The following is an 11,567-nucleotide window of genomic DNA, read 5'->3' as shown; positions in this document are numbered from 1 at the left end:
GCCGTCGGCCAAGCAATGTCGGCTGGCGACCCCCAGGGGGAGGGCCTTCTCTGTGGGTGCCCCTACCCTCTGGAACGAACTACCCCCCGAGATCCGGATGATTCCGGATCTCCTTGCTTTCCGTCGCGCCCTCAAGACATGGCTCTTCCAGCAAGCGGACCTGACCTAGGGAGGATTTTATATGGGGTTTATTTTTTTATTTTTATTTATTTATTTATTTATTTTAGCAATTTGACAGAGACACAACTTTAAAATTTGATTCAATTCGGTTTTATTGGGGGGGAATGTATTTATGTTTTGTTTTAAATATGTTGTGCGCCGCCCTGAGTCCCGTCGGGAGAAGGGCGGCATATAAATTAAATTAAATAAAATAAAATAAATAAATAAAATAAAAAAAGGCAACCGTTTTTCCTGTCCGGTCACATCTGATTCTAGGGGGCAGTGCTTATCTCTGCTTTTTAGCTGACGGAGACAGCACTGTCCGAAGAAATTTCCGTGGTTATGTGACCAGCATGACTATATGTCAAGGTGTACATAATGCTGTTACCTTCCCACAGAAGTGGTACCTATTTATCTACTTGCATTTCCATGTTTTCGAACTACTAGGTGGACAGGAGCTGGGACAAGAATGGGAGCTCACTCTGTCACACGGTACTTGAGTCTTGAACAGCCAACCTTCAGATCAAGCCCAGCATCTTAATCACTAGGCCACTGGGCCCCACATTCACTTAGCTTGCCCCTATCCCCATACCACTACCGTATGACCATTCCCATCTGTGCAATGCCAGTAGTTTTCTAGGCATTCATTCTTCTGGAACCCCTCAAATGTGAAATAGTGATGATGTTGTAATCCTAAGCATTTTTGCTGAAAGAAAAGAAAAGGATGGGGGGAAACCAAAGAGGGAGATGGTTAGTAAATCTGGCAAACTGACCTTGTATCCCATGACGTCGGACTCATTAGCTAAAGGCTTTACAGGTTCCCATCCTAAGGAAACATGGGGACCATCCTGAACCCACATAATGTTTGGTGCTTGACTAGGTGCTGAAAAAAAAAGAAAATAAAATGTTAGAGCATTTTGAAGAACTTTTTCAAAAGCTGGGGGGCAGGGGTAGGAAAGAAGAAAATTGAATTACTTGCTCCAAATTTAATAACTACGGATGAATTGTTACATTTCCTTTTGCTGTTGCATGTAGCTTTGTCTTCCAGAAAGATAATTCTTTGTCTCTCATGAATAACAATAATAACTATACTCTTTTTAAAAGAATGCATGTCTCTTGAAGTGGGGTTATGGATTATGCTAACAACAAGTCAAGAGTCCCTTTCTTGGTCTTGTTATTTGATATGTAGCTAAACTAACAGGAGAAAAAGGAGAATTGGAAGGCAAAAATTGGTAGCCTACGAGATTTCTTAGTGGCCACATGGACAATGTTGCTTGGTGGTCCATAGCCTGCTGAGTTGTATGCCTTCACTCTCAGGTGGTACAGGGTGTTGCCTTCTAGCCCTGTGAGAATGACAGATGACTCATTCCCTTCTGACCTGGCCTTCTCCTCTGCTTCTTCTTGTTCCATATCTTTCCAGTAGCCAACCTGCCAATGAAAGACAATGGGTTGAGTAGAGATCATTTGTAAAAGGCCCCTTCACACTTAGGGTTACTCCTACTATTTCTAGCCTACGTTACCATATAATGTTCTTTAAAATAGATCCTCAGTCTTAGGAGGAACTTTTTTTTTTAATGAAACTGACAATTGATCATGAGGTAAATGTTGACAGCAGTGAATTTGTATGACTAGTTCATGGTTGCCATCCTCACTATTGACTTCTGTCTATCCAATTGACAACAGAAGGGAATTGGATGGAATTTCTCAAATAATTTATTTTTATTCAGGGGCTATTAGTTGTTGATCTTCACTGTAATCAGTTTTTTCCCATCTTTTTGTATCTTCTGTCCAGATATGCTCAGAAGCAGAAAGTTGTACTCCAAACATATCTAGAAGATAAGGTTGGGCAGATAGATAGATAGATGATAGATAGATAGATGATAGATAGATAGATAGATAGACAGACAGACAGACAGACAGACAGACAGACAGACAGACAGACAGACAGATCCAAATGTATAAGATATAATAAGGCAAGATTTCACTTATAGCAAGAAACATTCAAAGCCGAGTGATTTAAAATCTGTATCCAAATCTACACAGTGGAATCAAAACTAGCCTAATTATATTGGATAATTTCTTCTAGTGCTTTTTTTGAAAACAGGTCTATGCAGAAGAAGACTATTGATTGGTAAAGACTACCAGCCCTCGTCCAAAAGCTGTGTACAACCTGAAATAAGACCCCCAAATTTTAAGAAAAACCATTTGAATGAACAAAAACCAATTCAGCATTGGAAATCAGTTTTTATTGATTGTCATGAAGAAGGAAGGCATTTATCAGTGACTTTACTAGACACTGGGGAGTTTCATGGCTGAATGTGATCTTGAAGATGAGTCTCCTATATCAAGCCAACATTAATTTATTTAATTACATTTAATCTGTTCTTCCTTCAATTAATTCAGAGTGAGATGCATTGCTCCCCTCTTCATTTACCCCCACAATGCCTGCATAAAATATAAAGGACGAACACAAGTCTTATGTCAACATCTGATATAATTAAACTGGGCTCATCTGCCTCAGGAAGGTGTATGAGGGGTTAAATTTTGCCTGTGCTACCCTTAAGAATGATGCTGCAGCTATCAGCATCTTTTCCTGGTTGAAGGTAGAAATTGAATGTTCATCATTTCATACTTCAAATAACTTAACATCAATGGGAAATTCAAAATGGTGACTACCACCATCTACTAGCTTGCAGGAAGAATGTATAATGTATGGCCAGGATCCACTGAAAGATAATGTCACTTTTGCTTCCTTACATTACATGTTATGATTCCCTGGCAGTGGTTTTCCAAATTATTCTCATATCTAATTTGAAGAAGTCATAGATCAGATGCTCTGAATTTGGGGTATTTCCCTAGATTAGATTGAGAGAAAATAGCCAGTGAAGTCTTTGGTATTCTTTGAGCTTGGTTGTTTGCTTGCAGATATTTCATTACCTGATATGGTGGAATGTATACCCAACTATGTAACATTGTCAGTCCTAGTGAATGGGGCTTGTTAGAAAATAGACCGTTGAGTAAACTGAGTGGTGACACAAAACTGCAGTTTTAGCTCACCATTCTAAGCACTACCTCATTCCTACTCTTCTGCCTTCTATGTTCTGTTATTTCTGTCATTTATAATGCTTTCTCTGTTGCCTCCTGCATAAAGTAGGTAGCCAGTAAATAAGGATGAAACAGAATGAGTGCAGTCAGGAATTCCAAAGCAAATTCAAAGTCTCAAGGGTAGCCCACAAAAATCTACTATTCATCCTTAGCCCTCTTTGACTGAATTCAGTGAGGAAATGACAGAAACAATATTTCCTTCCCTGTCAACCATAGTGCGCAGAAGAGGAAGCTCTTCATCCATGTAATGAATTGGAGATGACAGAAGACCTGAGGAAACATTGTAGAGGTCTAATCATACTGAACCAGCATCGCTGAGGGACAGAGAGAAGGGAAAAGGATTTGATTTGTGTTACTCTGAGAGAGAACTGGTTTCTGTTGAGTGTAATTCAGGGAAAAAACCCTCTCTCTGGAATACCTTCCTTCCTTTCCACACAAGGCTGAAATACTTTTTGATGTTTACAAGTCTGGCTGTCAGTGTGCCTTTTCTGAGCTTCTCCTACTCTTGGGATTATATGCTTGCAACATATGAATACAGAACAGCTGCCTTCTAAGTCATTCAGTGCAGGTACTTTCTTTGTACTAGATGTTATGCAGGATTTGCCTCTATGTCTGTGTAGTGCAACAAGAAAAACTCTTACTTCAGTGTGAGTCTAAAATTATTCCTATCATGTGCATGCAGTACAATTGTCACTACATTATTTAGGTCTCTACCTAAACCACACCTTTAAATAAGACTAGTCTTTGCTAAATTAAGAATGCCGTAATGGAAACCATTTCAGTAATGTGACCAAGAAATCTGCAGAGAAGCTGTCACTGGAAGCTCAGCTCAGGTCAAAAAAGTCAAGATGGCTATCTGCAAGAGGGTATCAAAAATGTTGAGAGGTGGCTGTGATACTCCATTCCTTATATGTAGCACATGTGCAGCACACTTCAACAAGGCTGAGATTTGGCTGTGCATTTGCAACCATCATCTTGACTTTTTTTTGGCCCTCTTATGGATAACCCTAATTTTCAAGTGGTTCTGCAGGAATTCAACAGGTCTCACATTCCCATATTCCTACTTGATCTGGTGCTTCCCAGACATATTCAAATTGCAACTTCCAGAACTTTCTGTTTTCAAAGATGCTCTAGTCTAGTATCCCTTTGCCAATCTTGGAGTTGATGCTGCTTGTCTCTTATTCAAACTAAGGAAAAGATCAGAGAGGGAGAGCAAAAGCAAAAGATCACCCTACTTTGCTTTGCCAGCATAAGTCCAGGGACACATTGTGCCCTGTGTCAAATCAACCTGCATAGGAATCCTTTATTAATTTGTTTATTAAATTTATTTGGTGCCTATCTTGCCGGGAGGCTACTCTAGGCAGCTTACTACAATAAAAAGGAAGAAATGAAAAGGGTGTGAAGAGAACAGAAGTAATAGATAACAGAACAATAAAATAAACAATGAAAAAGAAATACAACTCTATGATTACCAAGAAAGAAAGATGGCTGGGTAGAGAGTAGAAGCAAGGGATGGGGGAAGTGGAATCTGCCGTCAATCCAGCAGCCACCTCCAACATGGAACTCCCACCTCAGGCCAATTGACAGAGCCAGGTCTGCCAATAAATAAATAATTTTATTTATTGCTTGTTTTGATGATATTACGTGAAACACTGGAGTAAAGTTATTGTAAGGCAAATTGTGTTAGACTCAAAAAGTTAGATACAAGCTGGTAGAAACTTAGCAAGAGTGGGTAATGGAGTTAAAATCAGGTTACAAAAAAAGTCTGTAATTCCCTAGCTTTTCAGTTCCCTTCCTGCCCTAAATTCTCTACAGAGGTTGGAATGATGAACTTTCTAGAGAAAAAGATTTACTGTAAATCCTTCAACGTTACTATGCTCTGAAGGTTTTTCCCCAAAAGAAGTATTAAATATACTTTCTTTTGGGAACAGGCAACATAATTTCATTTTTTAATGTGGGTCAAGTGTGCTCACAGGAAAAAAAAGTGACAATAAAGTTTATCTTATCTATCTTATCAAGTCTTCAGTTTAAGCCATTTATTTATTTATTAATAAAATTTATTGGCCGCCCATGTTACCACAAGGTAACTCTGGGTGACTTACAGTCACCAAAATGTATTTATACAATACATTAAAACATAAATAAATTTCAGCAAGTATTGTGGGTCCAAGTGACAAAGGAAAGCTCAAGACTGTATTGGTTGGAAACATGCAGAAGAGGCCCTCATCCTGCAGTGGATAGACAAAGGCTAGAATGATGATGATGAAATTAAATTAAATTAAAACTAAACATTGAAATCTGATGACATATTAGAGTGGGGTTGGAGTAGAAGGAGCTGGGATCTGTTTTTCCTCGATCAACCAGTTCTCTTGCTCTGTTTCCCAGCTGGAAGCCAACTATCAGAGCCAGATCTTTAGGCCCTTACAAAAGGTTGAGTGGATTGGGGCCAAACCTCACCTCAGGGAGCAAGAGATTCCAGAAGGCAGGAGCAACATCAGAGAAGGCCCTTTTCCTGGAGCCCGCCAGCTGGAATAATCCGGCTGATGGGACCCGCAACATGCCTCCTCTCCCAGCACGAGTGGGATGGGCCAATCCCAGTGGGGCAAGATGGTCCCTCAAGCCTTGCTCCTTTTTATGTAGGTTGCGTAAAAAGAAAACCACCGCTACTTCTAAAATCAGTCAAAGTGGAACACCTATTTTTCAGGTGAAAGGGAGCAAATTTGGATAGCAAAAAATGTTTGGAAAACCCTCAGGAAACACCTTGTTGATAATATGCTTGCATGAGAAAGACTAGGAGATATGAAAGTTATGCCTAACATTCTAGGGATTAAATGCCTTAGTATAATCGGTAATCCAATCCTGACTGAATTATTTGGTCTCCTTTGCTACCAAAATTTTCTAAAGATTTAAATCTTATTTCAAACAATGCTTTTAGCAGATCAGGGAGAAAAGGAGCCCCCCTCCCCCCACGCCATTCAGACAACCCAGATTATATTTTATATTAATACCTCAAATCCCTGAGGTCTTCCTAGGCTGTCTTTGTTGTGACTCCACGCAACAAGAATCTCTGATACAGACAGTCCTGTAGCCTTGACATCAGTAGGAGCAGCACTCGGTTCTGCAGCAAAAAAGAATATAACTTCTAAGACAGCAAAAAACCATCCAACTGTATACAATTATAACATTAATTCAAATCAAAATCACATTACAGATAGTCCTCATTTAGCAACCACAATTGAGACTGACAACTTGGTTGCTAAGCAAAGTGATCATTGAATGAAACCACGACTGTGCTTATGATCTTACTTCAGCTTTCCTTTACTTTACAGATGTGTGAAGGCTGTACTTGAGAAGGTTGGACACAGAGTTACTTTTCATCCCCATTGTACCTGTGGTCACTAAATGAGGCAGCCACTAAACAAGGATAACTTCTATTATCCAGCCTGAAAAGTTAGAAACTTAGCTGCAGTAAGAGTAAAATGGAACATTAAATTTCATCCTGCAAACTTACAATATGAGAGAGTAAGAAAGAAAGGCATTTCATTGGTTGTATATCTCCATTTAAACAATGACCAATTTCTCATTTAGGGACTTGTTTTACACAAATGACTCCAAAAGATAAATACCATCTCACCAAAGTTCCTTTTTGAACAGGGGGACTTTTTTTTTTCTTAATCTGTGTACAAGTATTTGAGAGAAAAAGGAGGAAACAGATAGCCTTTCAATAACACCCTGGGAATAATTGAAATTAGGATTATTATTTTTTTTCCAGCAAGCATTGAACCGTCTGTTCTGACTGACTTCTGCAATGGGCAACTAACAGGGCACAATCTCCATGTGGCTGCCTCAGACCTATTTTCTGTAGTCCATGAGAACGTGTCCATTGAAATTTGATGGCAAATTGCTAAATTGTAATTGTTCGTGTATGTGTGTGTGGTGTTCTTTTGCAAACTTATGGTTAACACACTGTTCTTGTCTAAGCCCTCACAGATATAGCCCAAACACAAAAAGGGTTAAGATAGAGAGGCGTGGTGGCTTAGTGGTAAAGACGCTCGCCTTCCAGTCGGAAGGTTGAGAGTTCAATCCTCAGTAGTGGCAGATGTTTCTCTCCTGGGTTGCAAAGAAAAAATATATCCTGAAAACTCCTGTGTGGCATCCGGAACGACATCCAGCTAGTAAACCCTCAGCTCCATCCAGTTGCCTCGACTCTACTCTGAATGGAGTTTACTGAAAAGTAAAGTTGATCACCTTGCAACAAGAAGAGCCCAAATTGAGATTCTCATTCAACATACTACTCATGTTGCCCTTGCCCTCTCCTAAACCAACTTACCACAGATAAAAGAAATAAACAAGGAATAAATGGGGTTGCAGTTTTCCTCCCTGATGAATTTTAATTTTCAAAAAAACCTGTTGTTCAGTGCAGAAAAATTGCTGGTTTTTATTTTTTAATCTAAGCTTTCTCACTGAGGTGAGCATCTTGCCTAGGGGCTGGTATCTCTCCTCACCTCTGCAGTGCAAAACATTTGTTTTTCCACGATACAGTAAATGAATTCCCCTGTTTTCATAGCAGAAAGCAAGAAAATGTTATGCAGTAAAAGAAATAATGTTCTTCAATATTTTCCACCAAGGTACGATTTTCTGGGCAGCAGGAACACCCATGTTTGCTATTTATACATTTAAATTTCGTGTGTTGTGAAAGGCCTGCATTGGATTTTATATCACTGAATCAGTTACTTTGCTGTCAGGAAGGGTTGCAGTGGGATAAATAATTTGTGACCTAGACAAAGTGATGGGTGGCAATTATCTAAAAATGTAGAAATCATTTCCCTTCCATACAACGGTATCGTTCAGAACTGAGGTAAATTCATTCCCTCTTTCTCCCCATCTCTCTCTCTCTCTCTCTCTCTCTCTCTCTCTCTCTCTCTCTCTCTCTCTCTCTCTCTCTCAATTATCTTCAAGGAAAAACAAGGAAAAGTCCAATTACCTCTTGAAAAAGCACCTTTGGGACAGAATGTGTATTTTTCACAAGTTGCAAGTATTTACTGAAGTTTCATTGATATTAGATACTAAATTGTAATTTTTATGAGACTGCACTAATATATGAATAAGATAAAATATAAGTTTCTGAAAATGTATAATTGATTTGGAATATATATTGAAATAGCCTGCTATTCCATATACTGCTGAATGTTGCTTGACTAACATTAAAATTGAAATAGATGGATTAATTAGATTTTTCTCTAATTGTTGCCAGTGTAATAATCATAACTTTTTATTAATACATTAATAATTTCCAGCAATAGATATCTGTGCAGAATCCTGTGGGTGAAGAGTTCTAATAGTTTATAACTAATATTTATAGTATGTTATAGCCTCTAACATATTTCAAGCTATACCCCAGTTGCCAACATATGGAGTTCTGTATTTAGTGTGCAGTATTGAGTATCTAAAACCAAACGAAAAACTGATTTCATTTAGTTTACCATTCAATTCTAAATGCTAAAAAAAAGGAAATTTGTGATACTTCTAATGTAGAAAAAGAAATGGTCAGTTTCATACCAATTTAGCAGCCATGGTTTCTTTGAAGTAATTCCAATTCTGTGGTTCTGTTATTAAACTATGATAATAAAGGATGTAAATTAAGAGAAGAAAATAAGAAAAAAGAAAAGAAGAGGTGCTTTTAAGATGAGAGAAATTATAGGAAAATGTACGTTTGAAGGTTATCATGGAAAAGATCTAATGGAAGCAAAGGAAGTTAAATCATATGGAAAGCTTACACTGAAATAATTTACAAATGGCATTATATCACCATTATATCATATGATAGAAAATTTGCAAAGGAAGAATATTCAGAAATAATTCCACTGCAAAGTGATGTATGATAGGCAATAGACCTGCTGTCAAACAGGAAAGCACTGGAAGCAGATGAAATATTCCCTGATCTGCTTACAGCTGTAGAAGAAGAGGCAATTAAAGTGCTGACAACTCAATGTCAACAAAAAATAAAACAACACTGTGTAAGCCTATACATTGGAATACATATATACACAGAGGCATGCAGATGCATACCTATGCAGGAGAGAGATATGAAAGAATGTGCAACTTGCACTAATTCATCATGCAAATGAATTTTTATTTAAGCCCTTACAGTACAACAAAAGAATTGAGCACAGACTGACTTAGCCAAAAGAACAGGCAGAGGGAAATATGATCAGATAGCTGACATAAAGTATGTAATGGAAAAAGTAAGAGAGTAGAAGATAGAAGATTGTCTTTATATTATTATATATTATTATATATTAATATAATAGGGGGGGCTTTAAACTAAAATTGAGGGGAGAGGGTGACCAATCTTTAGAATCTTTAGAATCTCTAGAATCCAAAACCAATCATAAATCCCAAGAAAACAAATCAAACAATGAGGTGGGCAGAGATGAGAAAAAAGAAAACCTCAAACAACGTTAAGGAGAAACTTCCTGACAGTGAGGACAATTAACCAGTAGAACAGCTTGCCTCCAGAAATCATGGCGCTCCATCACTGGAGATTTTGAAGAAGAGGCTTGACAATCACTTGTCTGAGGTGGTATAGGTTCTCCTGCTTGAGCAGGGGGCTGGACTAGAAGACCTCTAAGGTCTCTTCCAGCTTCTAGTCTAGTCTAGTCTAGTCTAGTCTATTCATAATATCATATTGATAATATGTAGTGTACAACCTTCCATTGCGTAAATCATGTCAGAATGTGGAACATATTGAAAGCAATATACAGATAGTCATCAATGTTTATTTACTGACCATTCCAAGTTACAATGACGCTGAAAAAAATGACCATTTTTCACACTCACAACTGTTGTAGCATCCTCAATTTACAACAGTTCATTTAGTGACCTGAAAAAAGTGATTTATGACCATTTTTCACACTTACAACCATTACAGTGTCCCCATGGTCACTTGATCAAAATTCAAATGCTTGGCAACTGACTTGTATTTATGACAATTGCAGCGTCCCAGGGTCATGTGATCCCCTTTTGCATCCTTCTGACAAGCAAAGTCAATGGGGGAACCAGATTCACTTAACAACTGTGTTACTGATTTAACAACGACAATGATTCACTTAACAATTGTTACAAGAAAGGTCATAAAATGGGACAAAATTCATTTAACAACTGTCTCGCTTAGCAACAGAAATTTTGGACTCAATTGTAGTTGTAAATCGAGGACTACCTATATTGTACCAGGACACCTGATTTTTCAAGAAAATTTCTAACGTGCAGTAAGCGACTATTCCAACTGAGTTTGGGGGAATGGGACAGAACAAAGGAAAATGCTGAGATAAGTTGCATATTGTCCCATCTGTGTGAAGATCTCAAGGCTCCAAGCATAAGGTGTAACAATATTTTTTATTTGTTAAATTTATTTGCTGTCTATCTCACCATGGCGCTATTGAAGGTGCTTACAACAATCAAAACAGAGAAATGAAAAAAAGTGTAAACATAATGGTAGCAAAGTAATGGAACGATAGAACAAAACAATGAAAAAGCAAACAATGAGACTTTCAAGAATAAAAGATGGAGGGGGGGAAGCAGGGAGCTGGCATGGGGAAAGATAGGATTTGTTATCAATCTAGTAGCCACCTCCAGTGTGGTACTCCCCAATAGAAACCTAGTTTATGGGGAAAAGTAATGTCTGACTCAAGCTGCTATGGTAATGAAGATTTGGCTATAAGGGAATGCAGATATGTGGCAAAATGCATGCCCAGGAAGTTGTAGATGACACACTGACAGGTGAACTTGTTGAACTAAATGTTAATGGGATAATGCTTGCTGTACATTTTGCTGAAGACCATGCCATGTTTGCTGGTGCAGACATTAATTATCTCCCCAACAGCTCTCTTACAGTGGAGGTAGGAAACAGACAGGCTGATTGATCGAATATGGGCTTGATTAGATTAAAAGCTTGAAAAGACATTTTCAGGTTCATGAATATAAATGGCGTATTTGTAATGAACTGGCAGAGCAGCTGGAGTTTTGTGAATAAACAGGGAGTGGTTGATAATGATGGAATGGGATGGGGGATATGCCAGAGCTGTAGAGATTATACAGTATGTGCTGTTTATTTATTTATTTATTTATTTATTTATTTATTTCATTTATACCCCGCCCTTCTCCCGGAGGACTCAGGGCGGCTTACAGCCAGTTTAAAACAATCCCACATAAATACCAAATACAAATCTAAAATAATTAAAAATAAATATTTGAATTGGCCGCTCTATTAAAATTTTGTTAAAACCAATTAAAATACCCCCTAG

At 38.1% G+C, this 11,567-nt stretch overlaps 1 protein-coding gene across 1 annotated transcript in view; it reads right to left on the bottom strand.

Annotated features, from left to right (window-relative positions):
- CNTN5 (contactin 5) overlaps positions 1–11,567 on the bottom strand; it is a 237,301-nt gene that overhangs the window by 4,126 nt on the left and 221,608 nt on the right. The window contains exons 20-22 of the mRNA XM_029285383.1: positions 6,273–6,382; positions 1,401–1,587; positions 933–1,042 (exon numbers count right to left, since the gene is read on the bottom strand). Coding sequence (XP_029141216.1) covers positions 933–1,042; positions 1,401–1,587; positions 6,273–6,382 — 407 coding nt within the window. The remainder of the gene's footprint in view (positions 1–932; positions 1,043–1,400; positions 1,588–6,272; positions 6,383–11,567) is intronic.

This window comes from Protobothrops mucrosquamatus, unplaced genomic scaffold (genome assembly GCF_001527695.2).
Source record: "Protobothrops mucrosquamatus isolate PMUCROS unplaced genomic scaffold, P.Mucros_1.0 scaffold1591, whole genome shotgun sequence".
NCBI lineage: Eukaryota > Metazoa > Chordata > Lepidosauria > Squamata > Viperidae > Protobothrops > Protobothrops mucrosquamatus.
The sequence above is the reverse complement of the archived record's forward strand: the minus strand, read 5'-3'. Positions and strand labels throughout refer to the sequence as shown.